Below are 22,302 nucleotides of genomic sequence, written 5' to 3' on the forward strand. Positions count from 1 at the left end.
TTAAATCAATATATTCCTGAATTGAATTCCCTTTGAATTAAAAATTACCATTGAAAAAAGTTCATTAACAAGTCTCTCCTCACTTACTTGTCTGCAGGCTGTTCAGAATGCCCTGCTGTCCTTCTCCCCTCTTCTCTGGCTTCCCCAATGCACAGACCTCTGGAATCTCGCCCTGGAGTCTTTCAAAGAATTCTCCTTTCAGTTTGCTCTAGAATCAAATCCTCCTTTCAACTTTGGTCTCACTATCTGAGCAAGGCATAGAAGATAAAAACAAATAATATATAGCAAAAAGAAAAGGAGAATCAGCTTTATATTCTAGACAGGTAAAAGAGACTATATTGGGATTTGAGGAAACCCAATAAATGACTTCTCTCTTTAAAGAAGCAACATGGGGGAATTCCCTGGTGGTCCAGTGGTTAGGAGTCCGTGCTTTCACTGTTGAGGGCCTGGGTTTGGGGAACTAAGATCCTGCAAGCCCTGGGGCATGGCCAAAATAAATAAATAAATAAAAGTAAAGAATCAACATAGCACTGGGGCCAGACTGCTGAGGTGAAATCCTGCCTCTGTCACAAGCAGTTACTTGACCTCTCTGTGCCTCAGTTTTCCTATCTGTAGAATAGGTTAATGCTAGTACCTATTTCATGATTTTTTTTTTAAATTTATTTATTTATGGCTGTGTTGGGTCTTGGTTGCTGTGCACGGGCTTTCCCTAGTTGCGGCCAGCGGGGGCCACTCCTTGTTGCGGTGCGCGGGCCTCTCATTGCGGTGGCCTCTCTTGTTGAGGAGCATGGGCTCTAGGTGCGCGGGCTTCAGTAGTCGTGGCATGTGGGCTCAGTAGTTGTGGCTCACGGGCTGTAGAGCGCAGGCTCAATAGTTGTGGCGCACGGGCTCAGTTGCTCCGCGGCATGTGGGATCTTCCCGGACCAGGGCTCGAACCCGTGGCCCCTGCATCCGCAGGCAGACTCCTAACCACTGTGCCACCAGGGAAGTCCTCATGATGTTTTTAGAATTAAAAAATTTAATGTCCATAAAGTGTTAGCTAGGTAAGTGTTAGCTATTAGTAAAATTCTCTGCTCAGTTGACAAATAAGATATGCAAAGACCAATATATTATCTTTATTACTGAAAAGCTGATATTGTTGAATGTGCCTTATAGTTGCAGGCAAGTGAGGTTACTAACACCGAATCCCAGGATTAGACAGCACTAAGCACCCAGGGACACAGTGCTGGGCAACCATGGGTTTGCCCCTGTAACACCTGCAGCAAAGAAGAACAGGGCAGACACATGGTCTCTGTGGAAAAACTGGACCCTAAGGGTAGGAAGGAGGAGGGCTGGCTTTCACACAGTCCACTTCTTTTCCAAGGTCATCAATCAAATCCAATCCCTTTTTGTCCTAGGGCAAGAGTGAGTGTGGGGTCAGAGAGAAGATACAAGTGTTACACCAGTGAGCTTCCTGAAACATCAGGAGTGAGGGAGTAGAGTACTTAAATTCATAATTTTTCTATACACGCTCCATGGTTTCAGAGTATGGGCAGAGGAAGAAAAAAAGAAAGAAAGAAAGGGCAGTAAAGGAAAGCTTGCATTCTGGGGAAGAGGCAGAGATGGCTCTGTCACCAGAGATGTTGTGCCCAGGGAGGACCAAGCCTGCAGATGTAAAGACTGCCAAAACAGGAGGGGACACACGGGATGTCTTGGGAACTGGCCAAAGCAGCAAGTGAAGGTCAGAGAAGGGCTTGGATGTGGACTGTGGGGTCCTAGGAGTCAAGGAGCTTGAGCACATCCCCCTTGCCAGCGAGAGAGAGGCAGGATGAAAACTCCTGAGAGGGAACTGAGGGGTCCATGCAATCAGGTAGGGCAGGGGAGCAGGGAGCTACGAGGTAGGCAGGGTCAAGGGCCTGCTGTGGGCAAAGCCAGGCACTGGGATTGGCAGTGGGGCAGGGAGGTGGTGCACAGAGGTGTGGATCCCCAGCCTCACAGCCTACAAGCTTAGTCTAGGTGGGAAGAGAGAACAGAGTGGCCGACCCTCCAAATCGGTGGGGATGGACACACTCTGCCCCTTTTCACCCCACATCTACAGGAAATAGAAAAGGAAAGAAGACCCACTCAAGGAGGTCCAGGAGACGGAACTCGGCCTTTGCTTCCAGGAGGGCTGCAGAAGCAGGGGAGCATCAAAATGCCAAGGAAGGGCTTCCCTGGTGGCGCAGTGGTTAAGAATCCACCTGCCAATGCAGGCGACATGGGTTTGAGCCCTGGTCCGGGAAGATCCCAAGTGCCGCAGAGCAACTAAGCCCGTGCACCACAACTACTGAAGCCCGTGCGCCACAACTACTGAAGCCTGCGCGCCTAGAGCCCGTGCTCCACAACAAGAGAAGCCACCGCAATGAGAAGCCCGCGTACCACAATGAAGAGTAGCCCCCGCTCACCACAACTAGAGAAAGCCCCTGCGTAGCAACGGAGAACCAATGCAACCAAAAATAAATAAATAAAATAAATTTATTTTAAACAACAACAACAACAACAAAAAACCCGCTAAGGAAGCTCCTTAGCGGAGCAGTCCAGTTTCCTCCCTTTGGGACTGGGAGAGCCAGGGAGGGAAGACTCAAGCCCAACACCGGGAAAGAGTGATACCTGGTCAAAGTGTTTTTGAACACATTCTCGAAGAGCAAAGAACAGTTTGGAGGGTAGAGGTGGCCAGGGTCTACCTCAGTCCAGCCTGAGCCCTCACTGTGGTCTTATCTCCCATTCCCTAACCCCCTTCTCGGCTTCCCTGAACTTTCTGGTCATATTCATGCTCCCTAAAAAAGATTTCTTGACTGTTTCTTTTCTCTCGTCTTCCTCATGGCCTGGAGCAGTCAATACTTGTCCTTCTACTCACCACAACTGCCCAGCCACCCAGCCATCCATCATCTGGGACTGGCTCAGGTCGCACCTGCCTCAGGGAGTCTTGGTCTGCCCCTCCCCAAGCTCCCAGTGACTGCCCCCCTCCTGTCTCCTCAACCACCTCGGCTATCCATCCCCACTGCTTTGACAAATGACTTCATATTTTTTTGTGAATTAGCTTTCTCTTTCCCATCTGTCCATTTTATCTTCCCAATGAGGCTATGAGTTTTTGCAGGGCCACAGCTGAATCCTACGATGCCTACAGCCTTCCTAACCTGGTGCATTGGTGCAGGTCTCCGTGAGGACACAGTGCTGGCTAGGCATAATTCCTGCCCTCAAATCTGCCAAGAGGAGGGACTTCCCTGGTGGCGCAGTGGTTAAGAATCCACCTGCCAATGCAGGGCACACAGGTTTGAGCCCTGGTCCGGGAAGATCCCACATACCGCAGAGCAACTAAGCCCGTGTGCCACAACTACTGTTACTGAGCCTGTGCTCTACAGCCCGCAAGCCACAACTACTGGGCCTGCGTGCCACAACTACTGAAGCCCGTGCGCCTAGAGCCCGTGCTCCACAACGAGAAGCCATCGCAATGAGAAGCTCGCTCCCCGTAACGAAGAGTAGACCCCGCTTGCCGCAACTAGAGATAGCCCGCGCGCAGCAATGAAGACCCAGCACAGCCAAAAAAAAAAAAAAAAAAAGAGGCATATGCTGAAGATTCATCTCCAGCAGGGGATGTGGGCCCCATACAGTCACAAAAGCATCCCTCCCAAAGAGCACACCTTCTCTTCTTGGACAGGGAGCTCAGCCTGACTAATGATCACAGCAATGCGACCTGACTGACAGTTCACAGCCTCGTCCTGGCCCCGTCTCCTTGAAGCTCACCACCCTGTGACGCTGGCTGGGCAGGTGAGGAAATTGACTGGGAAGCTGGCTGGGCTGGTGAGGAGTCTGTGGCTTCCCAGAGATGACCCAACAAGTTAGAGGAAGAGCAGGTCCTCAAAGGACCCTCAGGGCTGCCTGGCACTCAGCACTCAGTACGAGCTGGCCACTTTGACACTGGGTTAATAAGAAAGAAATGAGTCCAGTGCATCTGGGCTAATACACCTAAAGGTCCAGGACCCACGGGGGAACCAAGAATGGCTTATGAGAAGGCCAGAAGGTGAGTCCCACCCCTGCCCCGGCAACCCCTGGTCCTTTTCTCACCCTCTTCTAGGGCCAGCCTGTCTCCCCACCTCTCACGGCCAGCGATGGTCCACCAGGCTCCAAATGGGAGCTCCGCTCAGCCCTGCCGGTGGTGTTCCCAAGGCTAGAGCCACTGCCGGGGCTCCTCCTCTGTCAGGCTCACGGGACTTGTCCTCACTCGCGTGCATCACATTCTCACTCAACTCCCTGATGGCAAAGAAGAAACCCTGATGTGTTCCTGACTGTGACTTCCTTGGGCTCAGGGAGTGTCACCTGAAGGGGCAGTAAACACTGTTCAACACAGAGCTGGCCCATCCTGGGAGGGTCACTGGCTCTTGAAGGAGGCAGGGCCAGCTTTGGGACCAGGCCTCCTGTGAACACAGCTCACGACAGTGGGCACCCATTGTTCCAAAGGCCCAGTGGTGCCCAGCAGGCTGGAAGGAAGGACAGGTGCTCCAGGCCACCCCGGGCACTGGAAGCCACTCCAGCACCCACAGCTGTCTGGGACCAGGGCTTATCCATCCTGCTCTTGCCTCAGTCCAGACCCTGCCAGAGACTCTTACTTCCTGAGACATCCCCTCATGGCTTCTTCTGGCCTCAGGGGTCACAGAAGCACCTGGCTCCTTCCTCAGCACAGTGGTTCCTTGGACTCTCGTCTAAACAGATTCTACCTTTTGGGACCTGAGTTATGACTTTGCATCTCCCCTCGCTGACCTGTTTCCTGTCCTCTCAACAGCCAAGGCCTCTGCAAGGCTTCTGCTTCTTAGTCTCAAGCTTCATGTAGATTTGGTGTAACTTCCAGCAGCAGTGATGGGGGAATCCAGCCCAGCTCCAGGGGCAGGACTGAGCTTGGCTAAGGCCTTTGCGGTCCCCAGCTGCTCAGCGGCTCCTGCCATTGATGTCTATGCGTGAGGCAGTCAGCAGGAACTGCACCCCATGTTGAACTGCGAAAGTAAAAATGTTTTCCCAGTCAGGTAAAGCTTGGCTTCCTTTATCCATGCCTACCCTGTCCTCCAGCAGGAATATGGCAGGTCTCTGCAACCAGGCAGCTTTTTAACGGTTACAGAGCCATTTCAAACTCCTCATTTCATCCCAGCCTCCTACCTGGAGTGGAAGAGAGGACTTACATTCGGAGACGTTAGGGATTTGTCCTGAGTTGGAGGTAAGTGAGGGGCAGGGCCAGTCTAGAATGCTCTCTTCCCCAACAAGAGGTTTGGGAAAATAATCCCGTCCGCAGCGGCAGGCCTCCTTCGTGTCCACCGGCCCGAGGCCAGCGAAACAAGCTCAGCAGGACCGGTATCCCAGGGTCTCGGAGGAACCCGCCCTTGAGCTGGTATGAGCCCCTCCTCTTCCAACGCCCTGCCCCTCGCCCTCCCACCCTGTCCGACCCCTTTCCCCGCCCCGGCACTCTCTCCTCCACCTCTCTGCTCTTGCCCGTCCCCACCGCATATTCTCCCCGTGCGGGCCCCGGCCCCACGCCCACTGCCCCCACTCCCCACCCCCGTGGCAGCCTTCCTCCTCCCCTTAAGCTGACCTCAGGCTGCAGCCCCTCCTCCGCTTTCACAATACACCCCCCGCCCCACCCCCCAGCGCCGGACTGCAACCGCGTCCTCTCTCTCCCTCGCCCAGGACTGCGGAACCCGCCCTCTCCTCCATCCCCAGCAAGCCTGGCCCACCCCGCCGCTTCCGGCTATCCCTTCTTTCTCCGGCAGCTGCCCCTCCCCTGGGCCTCCAATCCCGACTCATCCGGGCTCGAGCCTGTCTCTCCCAGCCCGCAGACCGTCGGCGACCTGAGAACGGCCCAGGGAAACGGCCGGGGTGGGAGCACTCGGCTGCCGGCTGCTGCACCGCAGCTTCAGGAAGCAGGGAGGTGCCTCCCTCTTCGTGGTGCTTCCGCTCAGTTCCCCCTGCTGGACTCCGAGGAAAAGGGGAGGGCTGCGGGGCCAGGACCCAACTCGGCCCTTACTACAAAATGGATTTCAAACGGACCTATCTCAAAGACTAGGCGACATCACGGGAGAATGTATAATCTTGAAGAGGGCAAGTCTTTGATTTGACATTAAATCCTAAATATCCGAACAGCAAAAACTAAAGTAAAAGGACTAACTGTAAACTGGGGAAAATGTTTGCAACACATCTGGCAGATGAAAAGAGTAACTTCTTTACTACAGAATTGGTAGAAATAAATTCCTAAGAGGATCAACAACCAACAGAAAAACTTGTTAAGAACATGAACAAGCAATTCACACAAAAAAGAAATACACCTGGCTTTTAAACACAAGACATGATATTCAGTTTCACTCATAATTGAATGCAAATGAAAACCTGAGAGCATTTTTCATTTATCAGATCAGAAAAGACAAACAATAGTTCTATAGAGGAGTCAGGGAAATGAGCATTTTCCTACACATACTGTACTGGGAACTGCATTTGCAATTTCTATCAAAATGTCAAAAGTACCTACCCTTTATCAATATATCCTGCAGACAAAGTCGTGCACATACCAAGGACAGTGTGCCGGAATATTCAGCATGGCATTGTTTGCAAAAGCAAAAGATAGAAAAGAACCTACATGGCCACCAATAGGACCCTTGCTCATGAATCATGATACATCCATACAACAGACTATCACACGGCAGTGAAAAAAAGAATGAGGTAGATCTTACGGGGTAACACTGAACCGTCTCCAAGACACACTAAGCTTAGTGAATCCTAAGCTTGTGTGTGTGTGTGTGTGTGTGTGTGTGTGTGTGTGTGCATGTTTAAGGGAGAATACAAAAGACTAAATGCATGTCTGGAAGGATCCCCAAGAAATTGACAACAGTTATCTCTGGGGTGCTCCTACCTAGGGTACTCTGGACTGGGAGGGAGATGACTTTTTCATTGTCTGCTCTTGTACCACTGAACTTTTCACCCCAGGCAAGCCCTGTTCTTCCAATTAAACAAAGCACTTTTAGATGAGGAGAGGGGTTCATGGAGGCGCACTGAGAAAGTAGCTTCGGAAAAGGGAGAACAGGCTTTGGCCTCAGTTATTCTAATCCTCTGACTACTGACTTTGAAAATGGAGGTGAGAGAACTTCCCTCCTCAGGTGAGGTCAGAATGAGATAAGAAACATTTGCCATTTAGCACAGTGCCTAGCACACAGGAACCCCTCAACTAACAGAGCAGTTACAACCTTGCTATTGGCCCAGCAGGGGGACCTGGGTAGCCAAGTAGCCTGCTAGGACTTGGGTTTCCTCCTTCTACCCATGGCGACACAGGGTAGCCCCACAAAGAAACCAGGACCTCTCGGGCCTGGGTCAGGCCCCATCTGTCACAGGTCATGTCGTAGAGGATGTGGAGGGCTGGATTTCTGGCTTGGGAATTTGCTGCTTGATCTTCCATGCCCCAAAGGCAGCCTGCTCATCCCCTCTGTCCCTTCTCCTCTGGCCCCTGGTGCTGCTTGGGTCAGAATCCCAGGGTCTCTCTCGGACTCTGACAAAAGCTGTCTATATGGTCTCCCGGATCCTTTCTCCCCTCACCAGCCCAGCCTCCATGCTCCAGCCACAACTGCATGTCACAAACATTGGGGTTACATACATGCCCCAGCTGAATCCCTTCGCCTGGCATTAGGTCCTTGGTAACTGGCCACCTTATTTCCCCAGACCCTTATTCTGCTGTTCCCCACGACCCATTCCATACCCCACAAGGATGCCTTACCACTCCAAACAAGCCATGATCTTTTAATTGATTTTTCCCTTCTGATCATAAAATTCAGGTTCATTGTAGGAAATGTGGACAATGCAGGAAAATTCAACTTCTGTTAATACCTGATGCACTTCCTTCCTTCCAATCTTTTCTATACATGTACATTTAAGGAAACTGGGCTGTCTGTACACACCACTGAATTTTATACTTTGCTTTTTTTATTTAATATTATTGTGAACGTTTTATCATATCACTAAATACTCTTTAAATTATGATTTTTAGTGGTTGCATAATATTCCATCACATTGTAATTTAATCATTCCACTGTTATTAGTCACTTGGGTTGTTTCCATTTTTGTAAAATATGGACATTGATAAGTATATATACCATTGTCAAAATATTCATTGTTAGGATAGCTTTCTAAAAGTGGTACTACTGTATCAAAGGATATCAACATTCTTCTTTAAATCGTTCAGCTTCCCCTAAAACAATAATGTATTAAAATTGTTTAAAATATATAAATAACAATGATGGGACAAGGGGAACAAATTTCTAGAAAATGGAAAATGGATGAAATGGTAACTGAGAAAGTTGGGTGGAGTGAGTGATGCCTTGAAACACTTGTTGAGGGCAATATAGTGGAAGGATGCAGCTGAAGTACCTGCCAAACCCCAGGTGACTTGGGACTTGGAAACCCCAGGTGCAACGAAGGGTGAGAGGGAGAAGTGAGGCTAAAAATAAGGCATTAACTGAAGGTATGTAATAACATTTGATCCCCTTCTCTCCCACTCTAGAGAAGCACTTACATCATCCAAACCCCAGACAAAAACATCAGAGGATTTTTTGCTAAGAAAATGTAAGCACCCCAGCCAAAAGATCTCTGCATTCTGGCATTTAGAGGTCACCAGGGAAACAGCTTGCTCATTACCAACCACTCTAGAGGGAAGCCTTTTACTGAGCCAATCCCACTACCCACCTTCCCACCACACAGATATATCCATGTATTTGTGTGTGTGTGTATCACTAAGAATCACAACATATTTGAGGAAAGTCTCCAAAGACAGTCAACAAAATAAAGAGAAAAAAGGACCCAGAGCAGGCGAACGAAGATGGTGAGACAATTCATGTGACAGAAGAGACTTTTCGGAAAATCCTTCTAATTACAATACTCAGATTTGAGAGGTATCTCTAAAATGAGAAAAGTACGCTACAAAAAAGGAACAAACTGAAAACAGGACTCTTAGAAATTAACAACTGCCAAAAATAAAAAAATTCACTAGAAAGGTTGAAAAATAATCAAGGTACTCTCCCAGAAAATGGCACAAGGAAATGGAAATACTAGAGAAAAGAGTTGACGATCAATCCAGAAGGTCCAACATTTGACTGACAGGAATTCCAGAAAGAGTGAAAATAGAAAAAAAAATGGAAACGGAGAACTGTCACATAAATAACATGAGAAAATTTCCAAGAGTAGAAGTACCTGAGTCGCTAGATTGAAAAATCTCAGAGTACGTTAGGGAATTGAGTACATCAAGGATAAACAGGAGACTTTAAAAGCTTGAAAGGGGTGGGGAAACAGATCACAAAAATGTAAATTCTATTTATTGTCAAAGAAATAAGAATCAGACTGGAATCAGGCATCTCATTAGCAATATTGGATGTTATAAGTCAAGGAAGCAATGCCTACAAACTTTGGGGGAAATTTTTCAATCTAGAATTCCAGAGCCAAACTACCAATCAACTGTGAGGGCAAAGACAGTTGTTTTAGATATATAAGCACCCAACAATTTTGCCTTCCACATACTCTTTCTTGTCAAGTGACTTGACGTGCTGCAGTGAAATGAGTATGTAAACGAAGAAAGGAAGAATGTGGATTTTAGGATGCAATGGAGCCCACTGTAACAACTGGACAGTAGGCAGAGAGAACACGAAGGACAGGGACTTTCCCGGCGGTCCAGTGGTTAAGACTCCATGCTTCCACTGCACGGGGTGTGGGTTCAATCCCTGGTTGGGGAACTAAGATTCCACATCCCACATGCTGCAGGGCATGGCCAAAAAAAAGGTTAAAAAAAAAAAGAACATTAAGGACAGACTAGAGCAGAAGGCTGGAGGTCTCTGGAAGGGATATATACAGGAGAAAGGGGGACTCAGAAGAGTGTCTAATTGGATGGAGAATTTGAAAATAACTGAGGATATGTTAAAAGCAACCAGTACAAGGGAAAAAGAAAGACAACCAGAAACTTCAGTAAAAATTAAATGCTGCTCCAAAAAGGAAATATAATCACAATAAACTACTTAGGTCTGCAGTGAACAACATTTACACAGTCATAATAACATTCATGCTGTTTATTTCAATTTTCAGAACAAATCAATAAACAAAGCATAAAAGACTATGGTTTCAGAACAGAATTCAAGAATTAGCAGACTTGACATTGTCAGAGGCAGAGAGGTGGATAAGGGGAGGAGACAGAAGCAGGGTGCATCCCCCATTCTACAAAATGGAGAATTGAGATACTGTTTACAGTTAATACAATAAAACTAAATTTGTAGTTACAATAAATAATTTATTTTTCCTGATTATAAAATTTTTGTTCCTTATAAAAAATATGGAAATTACTTTAAAAAAAAACTTTTAATCACCCATAATTCCATTATCCCTAGGACCTGGGTTTGAGCCCAGGCTCTGCAATTTACCATTTGTATGGCTCTGAACAAGTCAACCATTTATAACATTTTCTTATATTTCCTTCATGTTTATCTATATACTTTCTCATAGTATACAGTGTACATAACATTATGTGAGAACTGTACTATATACACAATTTCGAATCCAGACTTTTTTCACTTTAAAGCATAAAGTAAAACTCTGGATACAAATATCATGCTCTTCGATACTTCTAAATATATTTCTTGGCCATAGGGCAGTCAGAGGTTTCCCAGAGATGGGCCTGAGCCAAATCTTAAAAGAAACCAAATGTTAGGCAAAGCAGACAGGGGCTGTGGGGTGTGGTGGTGAGGTATCACAGGCACCGAGGACAGTGTGAGCAAAGGCACGAGAAGAGCAAGCACGTGCCTCCAGGCTGCAGTAAAGGTGCGTGTGAAGTGAAGCGATGAGGCTGGGAAGAGCTCAGTAAATCACGTTGAGGGATCCAGACATCTTTCCCATGAGAGACATGAAAAGGGGGTATGGTAGGCCTTGTTTGCTTTGGCAACCCAGGACCTAGCACCATGTTTGCCACAAAGAGAGTGCATAATAAATATTTTTGTAATCAACGCATGATACATCGGAAGCCAGAAATGCCTCCTGGGTTTCCAGTCTGGGTGCTGGATAATGCCATTTGCTGAGGGAGGGAAGCCAGGAGAAGCAAGACTGAAAAGGTTATGTATCTGGGCAACATCCTCAGAGATTCCGTAATCTGACCTCATTTTTTAAAAAGCCACCATTTTGTAGCATGTGAGGGCAATTATGTAGTGCATCCCCAGGTGTGACTTGAGGCCCTGGAGGCTCCACGGATTGGCCTCAGGGAATTTATATGCCTCCACAAATAAGCACAGAACTGAGAGTGCAATCCGAGCTTCTCCTGAAGAGGGTCCACAACCTCCATCAGATTCTCAAAGGGGCTGTGACCCCAGAAAAGTTAGGCACACAACGGGAGAAGTGACAGAAGTGGGAGAGGGATGACCACCTAGGGGAGGGAGGGGATCTAGAGCATAGAAAAAGGACTAGCTTCCTGAGCCTGGAGGAATTCACAGCCAATTATGTTTGAGACGGGTGTGTGTGTACACGCATGCTGATGAAGAATCTCTCCCCACCGAGCCTCCAAAGCACCTATACGTGATTTCACTTTCTCATCCCTGTGCTCCACATAACATACATCTGTTGGTCTCATTTGAGGGTAAAAACAGACTTCTTGGCTCTACCCTTAATGCTCATCACTAGGTCTGACTCTGAGATCTATAAGACTGATAGCTCTTGGCAACTTAAGAAAATGGGGCTTCAGAGTTCCCATCTACTTCTGGCAAGACCAGCCCAGAAAGAAGGGAGATGACCCCAAGGAAAAGGAAAACCTAAGCCAAGTCTGACAACAAAGGGTAGTCACTCCTCTCCTATCAGAAACCCTGTAGAAAAAAGTGGGAGGTAATTTATTTTGAGGGCTGGAATTTAATTGGAAGGGAAAGTTTTTATGAGTTGGGGAAGGAACTGATCTGTCTAGTAACCTACTAGGCTCACAGGATTTGTGTAGGATCGGGGGTCCTGAACCTGGGTGCACATTGGTGGAAACCCAGACCTGGAGATGAAATATAAGCAAAAATGTAAAAAGTCATTTTGTTGAATGAGGAACAGAAAAGCATGTTACGTAGAACTTGGTTTGCTCATATAAATAAAATGTTTGGTATATTCACTTAAAATACAAATACAGGAAGTTAGGTCACAGAGTCCCAGGAGCCAAGGGTTGTCAGAGGCACGGAAGGCAATGTAATTACTGTCCTGTTTTGCTGAAACAGAACAATGCGCATCCAGATCCTTATATTGGAGTTCCCTTCCACCTTCGATCACACACATTTGTGACCTGCAGGTTTTACTTGTCTGTAGTGGCTCATTCCCCTTCTAAGTTTTAAAAAATACTGGGGCCTAAAATGGAAAAAATTTCACGTGTCCTAGATGATTCTAACATGCAGCCAAGGTTAAAAACCACTGCTGTAAAACGGTGGGTCAGTGATTCCCAAACCTGGCTTTATATCACAATCACCTGGACAGCTCTTCTGAGCTCCCTATGAATAGAAATCTCTAGCCAGGAGATCACAATCAATCATGACTGAGTATTCATTTACGAGAATAAATATACAGCATGTGGCTCAAACAGTTTAACCATCTTAATCACAAATCCCAGCTGATACCTTTCAGGAAAGCACACTTTTGGTCTCTTGGTGGGTCAGGGTCACGGATCTACCTCAAATCTTCAGACCTGCTCACCCTCTCTAAGCCTCCTGATCACACAGGGGGAAAAACCTAACTTGTTCCTAATCTCAGCGGAGACATGTGGTGTTATCTTTGGGTCTTTCCACTCCCAGACAGGGGACAGAAAAGAGTCACTACCAGGGTCTGTGAGGGCATGAGCATTTTTTTTTTTTTTTTTTTTTTTTTTTGGCGGTACACGGGCCTCTCACTGTTGCGGCCTCTCCCGTTGCGGAGCACAGGCTCCGGACGCGCAGGCTCAGCGGCCATGGCTCACGGGCCCAGCTGCTCCACGGCATGTGGGATCTTCCTGGACCAGGGCACGAACCCGTGTCCCCTGCATTGGCAGGAGGACTCTCAACCACTGCACCACCAGGGAAGCCCCGCATGAGCATTTTTGATTCTTACTTTTGAACTGTATTGATGTTTTTGCATTTGTGTCTATATGATTTAGAATGAAACTGGGAGAAGTTGTCACACATGCTTTGATGAAAGACTGTGGTTAAAGGGGGGAAAAATAAGGTTTCTTATGTATGCCTTCTGTATGTGAAAGTGCTCTGTAAACTACAAAACGCTATGCTAACTAATATTTAGTCTTGTAGAAATGACACAATAAATGCGTGGACTTATGCACGAGAGGTGCCCCCAATTGCTTTCACCAGGTATAGCATTTATGATAAACACTCTTGCTTGCTGAGAGCGGGAGTGGAGACAGACCCAGAAATTAGGAGACTCAAACTCCAGCCTTAGATTTGCTGCTTGCTGGGCACACTGCCTAAGGCAAACCCCCAAATCTGTCACCTCAGCTTCCTCACCTATATATATATATATATATATATATATATATATATATATATATATATATATATATATATATACCTTTTCTATATACCCTTTTCTCAGGCTTTCCCACAGATCTGGGTGGGGTTACAGGTGGTGAGACATGGGATAAACATAGAAGAACAGAGGGAACCTGGATTTAGGACCTGGGCCTGAATACAGGCTGTCACTTGTTACTTGGTCTTGTGTTAAATGACCTCTCTCAGGTAAAGGGGGCAAACACCTCTTTCAGTGTTACAAGGATTAAGGTAATGATCTATCTGAAAGTATGAGGTAAGTGCCGGGTATCATGACTCTACACATGAAGGTACACAGACAAAAAATCAAGTTCTATATAAATACAAGGCAATATTATTACATAACTCTACCTATTGCATAGTTGTAGAAATTGTTTTTCGGGAGTAAAGGCTCAATGGTAACAAAGGTATCTTACCTTAGCCAGTTTCTTCATCCTTCTAAAAGTTTGCATATTCCAATACCTTTGAACTTCTAAAAAAAACAAATGAAGACCTTAGGAATCCCACTCTGCTTCCTCCCTCTCTTTTCATTTCCCTCTTGGCTCCTCTCAGAATTAGAAGGGCTCCATTATTTCTTCTAAAGACCATCCAGAAAGTGACAATGACACCCAACTGAGCCCCCTGCTTGGGCCTGAGCAGAATGAGAGCAGAGACAAAGCGGGCATACCTCCAGGGAAGCTTTATTCTCTGATGCCTCTATCTGGGAAGGGGGCTGCTAGCAGCGTCTCACTCAAACGGAATGCAATGGCAACTGGGGTTAAGTTATGGGAAGAGCTGTTGACCTTAGCAAAGGGACACAGCCCAGCAGCGTCTGTGGCTGTCTCCATCAGTCCTCAATTGCTTGGCCATGCAGGCTGGGAAACGGTCAGAAGAGACTCTCGTCAGAGGTCCCCAGAGCTTTACCACACCAACGTTCATGAGGTACAGATGATGAGGGAAACGAACGTTTCCTACTTCCATCCATGTTAGGAGAAATAGATGGTTAGTAGGGTGTTTTGTTTTTTTTAATTACCTAGGGAATGGAAAACCTATAAATGTTCATAGGTGAGTTGTTGGTGAACTGCTACCCCAAGTGGTTTCCTTAATGAGTCGCTGCTTAACCCAAAATATTAGAATACAAGGTTCAAAGCTCCGGAATTCCATCAGGCAGACCTCCACCAGTAACCTGCCCGTTGCCCAAGAAATTACCAGAGTTTTCAAAAACAAAGTTAAGTGAAAAATGCCTTTCCCCCAAAGGGATCTTTATCACTGAGCTCTGTATGATCCATTTCTAAGAAAGCCACATTCCACTTCAGACACCATGACACTTGGGGCACCAAGTGAAAAACAAAATCCTTGCCTTGAGGCCTTCGTTTTCATTATCTTTAAATTAGCCTCTGAAATGCCCCTCTTGTGTTTTGCGCTGCACTCCTGAAAACTATTACTTTTAAGGACAGAGCAGGCCTCGTTTTCACCAAGGAGGAGAAAACAGCCAAGAGGTGTCTGACTTGGGGGGGGCGGGGGCGGGAGGTTCTGACTGGCGCCTGGAGGTCTCCCTCGTCCCTCTATGTGCTCTCAACGAGATGGGTTCTGTGGTGGCGCATGAGGTGTGAGTTGGAGATGAAAGCTGCACCGCACTTGGCACACTCGTAGGGCTTCTCCCCGGTGTGGGTTCTCTGGTGCACGGTGAGGCTCGACCTCTGCCGGAAGGCCTTGCCACACTCGCTGCATGTGTACGGCTTCTCCCCATTATGGATCCTCTGATGAATCAGCAGGTACGAGCTGCAGGTGAAGGCCTTCCCGCACTCATTACACACATACGGAAGGTCCCCGCTGTGAATCCTCTGGTGCACGATAAGGCAAGAGAGCTGACTGAAGGCCTTCCCGCACTCGCTGCAGTCGTAAGGTTTCTCCGCGGTGTGGATTCGCTGGTGCACGATAAGGTGTGAAAAACAACTAAAGGCTTTTCCACACTCTTTGCACTCGTATGGCTTCTCACCAGTATGGCTTCGCTGATGCACGATAAGATTTGCGCTCTGTGTGAAGGCTTTGCCGCAGTCATTACAGGCAAAGGGCTTCTCCCCGGTGTGGATCCTCTGGTGGACAATGAGGTTTGAGCTTCGAGTAAATGTTTTCCCACACTCGTTACATTCATAGCATTTTTCTGTAATGTGGACTTTCTGGTGCCGGGCAAGTTGTGAGCTGTAACTGAAGGCTTTCTCGCATTCACTGCACTTAAAGGTTTTCTCTAAGGAGTGGATTTTTTGATGTACAGTCAGATTTGAACTCTGAGTGAAGGCTTTCCCACACTTTGAACAAACATACGGTTTCTGTCCAGTGTGGATTCGCTGATGCACAACAAGGTTTGCGCTCTGAATGAAGGCCTTCCCACACTCATGACATTCGAAGGGTTTCTCTCCAGTGTGGATTCGCTGATGCACTACAAGGTTTGCGCTCTGACTAAAACCTTTCCCACACACGCTACATGTAAAAGGTTTCTGCCCAGCCTGGCTTTTCTGATTTTTAACAGAGCCAGAACCAAGGCTATATCTCTCCTCAGATTTGTGACACTTCTGGTCTTCCTCTTCTTTGAAGTTTTCAGGTATGTGACAGTCCTTCACTGTCACTTGTCTGAAATCTTTCTTTTCCGTCTTTATTCTCTGCCTTTTTAACATGTTCCCTTTTTCACAGCCTTCTCCTAATTCAGGTCCTGGAGGGTCAACTTTCTGGATTCTTCCTGATATTATGAAAGGTTTTTCTGCTTCATCACATATCTCAGTTTTTGGAACGAGTAACTGTGGGTTCTTGGTTTCAGCACCTGAAACAGCAGACAGAAAAAATAAATGTCATATTTTTTTGGCCTAGAAAAAGAATAGGATAGTAAAGTCATAACGGTCAGGAAGCGTGTGACTTCAGCTGTGAGCTGCAGATCATGCAGCAACTGCACAGGGGAATCTAATGTCCAAAGACATCCTACTGGCACAGGCCAGGGCAACTCTCCAGCCAGTAAGATGAGTGGGTGGGACAGGGATGTTGTGAGGCACAAACCAATACTGGGTAAGGAGGACAGCCCAGTTTGGTTGCCAGGCTAAGGCCATCACAGTCATTCAGAAAGAAGGGCAATGTCAGAGAAAGGGAATGCCTGAGCGCTGGATACAGCAAAGCCCCGAATGCGACAACAACAAAAAACCCTGAAAGGCTAATCTTTTTCTGGTTATTTCTATTACTACTGCTCTGATTTCTCAATCTACTCCACTTTTCTCCCTGCAGTTTAAAACTGCTATTACATCTTCTTTTCTTCCTTCTTATCTTACTTTCTCCCTGTTACCTCTTTCCCCTACTGCCTCTCCACCCTTCCTTTCCTGGTTTTTATGTAAAAACATTTTTTGTTTGTGAAATATTCTGAATTTTTCTAGATGTATAAAGGACATAAAAATAAGTTATGCTTAAAAGCTTAAAAACTTGGCTTTAAATGTATAAACTTTAATAAATTCAATATTAATCAATACATACCAAACTGTAGATAAAACTCACAAACATTAACATCAAAATTTCCAAAGTACTTTCATGTATATTATACAATTTTATCATCAAGATGAAACTGTTCTCCTTCACTTGTATGGAAGCTAAAAAAGGGCAAGGCTGTTCTTACTCACTGCTATATCCCTAGCACCTGTCACACTGCCGGCACCCAGGAAGCAGGCCCCCAACGAATCCTGTATTTACTGAATCAATGCACCCCACTTTATAGAATAGGAAATGGACGTCCAGAAGAGAAAGGATTTGCTCAAGGTCAAAGAGTTATCAGAGGTAGGGCAGCAACTACACTCGTGACTCCCTCTCAATTCCTAGAGCTCAGTGAGCTCACTATTACCTATATATATATATATATATATGTTTTTAATATTTATTCATTTGGTTGCACTGGGTCTTCGTTGTGGCATATGGGATCTTCGTTGCAGCGTGCAGGGTCTTTAGTTGCGGTATGCAGGTGCTTAGTTGTGGCCTGTGGGATCTAGTTCCCTGACCAGGGTTTGAACCCGGGCCCCCTGCATTGGGAGCTCAGAGTCTTAACTGCTGGACCACCAGGGAAGTCCCTCGCCATTACCTATTACAACAGAAATGGCTGGCAGAAAGATGAGTCCTGGCTAGGAATAGCAGAGAAAGAAAACAGTGGTCATTCCTGGTGGATGGGGGCAGCTGCTGGAATTAAGACTATAAATGACTGACTGATAAAGCAAGGAAACAGAAAAGAAGTGATACAGAGGGGAACGCTCCAGAGACAATGGAGCACAAAGCAGAAAGCGGGAAACAGAAGCTGCTGAGAGTTTGGGGAATTAAAGAAGAGACAAGAAAATGAAAGGTGGCAATCCTAGCCTTCCCTACAACACTGGTTTAAGAAACTGACTTGGTTTGCAAATGCCTGAGTAATTGGCTAGGGAGGAGAATAGGCTCAGGATATTCAGGCACAGGCCTATACTCATAGCATATGAGTACCAGAGGGGCCTTGGCAGTCATCCAGGGATTGCTTCCACAGCACAGGACTCATGGCTACCACACTGTTGACCCACAGTTACATGTCACTCCTTCACAGGCAAGCTTCTGCCACTGCTAGCCAGACACATCCTGAGTCCCAGCTTAGAGAACCAGGTGATAAGCCAGCCATCAGTAGCCTCCATAAAGACCTAGCTTTAAACCTCATCATGGCTGACGCAAGTGCTCAAAATCCTCTAGAATCTGCACAAAGATCTATGAAAACAGAACACCTCCAGGGCATTTCCTCAAAATATCACCGCAAAAGGTGACCCTTCCTACCTTAGCCAGCTTCTCTTGCAGGCTCACCAAGCTACAATAAACACGAAGCATACTGAAGAGGACACGTGTCTACACGGGTGAATAAATATGAAACTTGCTGAACAATAAATGTGATTAAAAGGTAAATTTGGAGTTCACCTGTGTTTGTCTGGTGTCTTGAGACTGTGTGCAAAATAAGCCATTTCCTGTGACAAATGCATAGGCATCTTTCAGTATTCCTCTGTCCAGCTCTCCCTGACACTTCCAACACCTCAATACTCTCTGTTGCTGAGGTTAGGAGACGAGACCACCAGTCTCTGAAAAGATTTTGAGAAACCTCAATGGTCAGATTCTGAATTGAGGTTGAACCTCACCTAGACAGGTCATGCTCCCATGAGTCTCCAGTAGCTCCCTCTTGGCCAGAGTCTCTGGTAATGAGGAACTGCCGGGGGTTGATGCAGCAGACGCCTCCTGTGTTGGTTTCAGGATGACAGCCATGTCCCAGAACAAGTTCTGACCCTAGAAACAAGCAGGCACAGGTGGGTTTATGAGGAGACTGTCACTGGGAGATGGTACAATTATAGCTTTGAGGTTGAGAACATAAGCACTCGTTCTTGGAGACCGTAAAATAAAAAATTTTAAAAAAGAAAGAAAAATACCAAACATTTAAAGATAAAGAAAGGAAAAGGAAGCCAGAGTCTTCCCTAATTCCCAAGGTGGGGTGGGCAGAGAAGCAAGCCTGTTACCTTCCTCCTGATCATTTTGATTTCATCTCATTGTCCACTTCAGCACCCAAACCTAACTTGCCAGTGAGAGCACAAGACAAGAGAGCATATGGGGAGATTCTCCAGAGTACACTTTCCCAAGGTCTAAAGATCAAAGAAGTAAGGTTCTAATCATATTATTACAGAGAGGCTTTGGGGAACCTCAGGCCTCATTTGGCTAGTGACGGAAAGGTGTGTGTTTGAAAACATACAGCCTCACAAACTCAAATCGTGGTCTGCAGATCAGCAGAATCACCATCACCTGGGAGCTTGTGAGACCTGCAGAATCTCAGACCACACCCCAGACCTCCTGAATCAGGATCTGCATTTTAACAAGATCCCCTCCCCCACATCCTGGTGATTCCTATGCATATTAAAGTTTGAGAAGTACAGGTTAGAGTTATCAAATCCTGCCTGGAATCACCTGAGGAGTTTTTTTTTAAATACAGAGGTCTGGGTCCCATCCCCCAGAGATACTGGTTTAACTGACATAAGGTATGGCATGGGTATCATGACTTGATAAGAAGCTCCCCAGGTAATTGCAAACTGTAGCACAGTTTGAGAAGCACTGGTTTATAGAAAGTACCAAGTGTCACATCAATAGAATAATATAATGTTTCAATTATACTGCAAAAGACTAGAGGCCAGAGCCCTCACCAGACAACAAGACTACAGATGTGGGAGCAGAGGGATAGGGTCCCCTCTGAAATCACTTGAGATCTTTAGCTGTCTCCTTCCTCCCTCCTCCCAGACCATTGTTTACCTTTTCCTCCTGTTCTGATACATCGAGGCCTGTCTGAGGACACTCCCCAGGAGCCCAGACTTTGATGTTTTCAGAATGCACTTGTTGGCTGGATGCCTGACCCACGAAGGTTTCCTCCTCTTCCTCTTCCTTTTTCACTGTCACTGGGCCCCAAGGGGCCAGGGTCATGGCCTCTCTCAATTCTGTAGTCATCCTCTCTGCTCAGGAGGGGAACTCCTATAGCTGGGGGCTGCCCAGCAGAAGTCAAGCCCCATCTAATCTTTAAGTCTCAAAAGCTTCTTCTTGAGTTTCTTCCCGGGGCCAGGATGAGTAATGTCTACTGAGAAATCAGAAAACACTGTTAGCAGTAGAGCAGAGGTTTGCCTGGATGCCACCAAGCCCACAAGCCAATTTCACCAGTGTCTAGGCAGCAGCCACTACCGCTATAGGGTCTGCTCTACTCCTCAAGAGGATGGAAGGAGTTGTAATGTATACAAGCAATTTATCCCCATAATAATCACATTACAAACACCTTTATATAATATTTATTGATTTTCCCTCTGATTATAAAGTTAATATATTTTAATTATAAAAACTTAAAAAATACAGAAAATGATTAAGAAAAATTACCCCTGGTTCATCTCCAAAGAGATAATCGCTGTTTATTAAAGAATTTAAGATATTTCTTTTAAGGAAAAAACCTCCAACCATACTCACAATTATGATTTAAAGTTCTTAACTATGGTTTCTTTTTAAGGAAGGACATTACAATGCAAAGTTTTTCGTTTGCTTGGTTGTTTTTTTTTAATCACCAAGGACAATAGCATGAACAAAAGACTACAACCTGAACTGTTTGCTTTTTGAACTCAATTTCTATGTTTCACAATAGTCTTAGGTAGATGTTTCAATATAAGTACATACAGCACCACCTCCTTCTACCATGGTACTCTAAGTTACAACTACATTATAATTTACTTAACCAGCCCCTATTTATTTATTTTAAAGTATTTATTTATTTGGTTGTGCCAGGTCTTAGTTGTGGCTCGCTGATTCCTTAGTTGTGTCATGAAAACTCTTAGTTGCGGCATGCAGGTGGAATCTAATTCCCTGACCAGGGATCAAACCCGGGCCCCCTAACCACTGTGCCACCAGGGAAGTCCCCAGCCCCTATTTATTAGCCACTGCTTTAGTAAAAGGACTTTTGTTTCCAGTTTATTTTCTTAATAATTGTTAAGATTCTTTTCATGCAAATAGTTTTTTTCTGCTGCTGAGTTATTCCTTTACAATAGTGGGATTACTGATTGAAGGATTTTATGAGTGACATGTATTGCCAAATTGCTTTTTTTTTTCTATTTTATTTTTTAAAATATTTATTTATTTGGCTGCGCCGGGTCTTCATTGCAACATGCACATCTTTTAGTTGCAGCATGCAGGATCTAGTTCCCTGACCAGGGATCAACCCGGGCCCCCTGCATTGGGAGCGAGGAATTTTAACCACTGGACCACCAGGGAAGTTCCCCAAATTGCTTTCTAAAAGGACTGCACCAAATCATACCACCAACTTAACAGTACCCCTGTATCATAGCCAAGCCAACAGATTTTTTTTTGATTTGTGAGTAAAATAACCTTACCATTTTAGTTGATTATGAAGAAACTGAAATTTTCCTATTCCCCTTTAGATGTCTCATTAGGGAAAAAAGTGCTACATTTCATTAAGTCCCTTTTTGCTGCTACTGAAGTGATCACATACTTTATCCTACATTAACGTACTGGCAACTTATTGTATACACTGCATCTCTTCAATAATGCAATATTTTCAGTCCTGCAACACATCTTAATTCTGGAGAATTATTCTTTCCATGACTAGCTGAATTCTACCAGGGAGGAAGGCCCTTAACACTCGTTTCACCTATCTATACGCAAGATTGCCTACTTTGAGTATTGTCATCAGACTGCTGATCAAACTCTAATCGGCCTCCAGCCCTAGAGAGCAAAGTCTCCTAACAAGGGTTTCCTTTCAATGTCCTTTCCCTAGTTCCAAACGTGGCAACGCATCTCCTCCTTCTCCAGGCCCCACGCAGCCCTGTTGTGGGGTCGACCCTGGCCCCTTGGGCGGTCCGTGTCCAACCTCCCGCGGGCTAGGCCCCCATAAGTAGGCGAGAGCCGAGTTTCCGAGGTGGCGGGGCGCGGAGCCGCCTCCGGACAGACAGGGCTGTATACCCGAAGGGAGGACGGGGCTAGCGGACCCTGGGATGGCCCCTCCCTCACCACCGACGTTCGCGCCCAGGCCACGCCAACCCCGCTCACCATGCGCGGAGAAGCAGCCCGGCCGGAGCTCGCGAGCTCTGGAACAGAAGGCAAGCGGCCGCGACCCCTGCGCCTACCGGCGCGAGAACAATGACCGGACAGGAAGTGCCTGGGGATGGGCTTCCGGCTCCCCAAGTCGCCAGGCCAGCCT

At 46.4% G+C, this 22,302-nt stretch overlaps 1 protein-coding gene across 2 annotated transcripts; it reads right to left on the reverse strand.

Annotated features, from left to right (window-relative positions):
* Positions 1-13,572: 13,572 nt before the first annotated feature.
* On the reverse strand, positions 13,573-22,244 carry ZNF35 (zinc finger protein 35). 2 transcript variants are annotated; one of them, XM_082663647.1, is made up of 4 exons: positions 22,152-22,244; positions 19,866-20,184; positions 18,713-18,857; positions 13,573-16,362 (listed from the first exon to the last, which is right to left on the reverse strand). In XM_082663647.1, the coding sequence occupies exons 2-4, from the start codon at positions 20,055-20,057 to the stop codon at positions 15,110-15,112; spliced, it is 1,590 nt and encodes a 529-aa protein (XP_082519773.1). In that variant the 5' UTR covers positions 20,058-20,184; positions 22,152-22,244; the 3' UTR covers positions 13,573-15,109. The 2 variants fall into 2 exon arrangements, with proteins under 2 accessions (XP_082519773.1, XP_082519774.1); XM_082663648.1 differs by having other exon boundaries at positions 19,866-20,181; positions 22,152-22,243.
* Positions 22,245-22,302: the final 58 nt, after the last annotated feature.

This window comes from Grampus griseus (genome assembly GCF_964374135.1).
Source record: "Grampus griseus genome assembly, chromosome: 10".
In the NCBI taxonomy this organism is placed as follows: domain Eukaryota; kingdom Metazoa; phylum Chordata; class Mammalia; order Artiodactyla; family Delphinidae; genus Grampus; species Grampus griseus.

Bases quoted from the DNA above. Each gene is read 5' to 3' on its own strand.
- ZNF35 (XM_082663647.1), bottom strand. From the start codon at position 20,057: ATGACTACAGAATTGAGAGAGGCCATGACCCTGGCCCCTTGGGGCCCA. The intron at 18,858-19,865 runs GTAAACAATGGT...GCTTGTTTCTAG, and splicing joins TATCAGAACAGGAGGAAAAG to GGTCAGAACTTGTTCTGGGA. The intron at 16,363-18,712 runs GTGAGGTTCAAC...CTGCTGTTTCAG, and splicing joins TGGGAGCATGACCTGTCTAG to GTGCTGAAACCAAGAACCCA.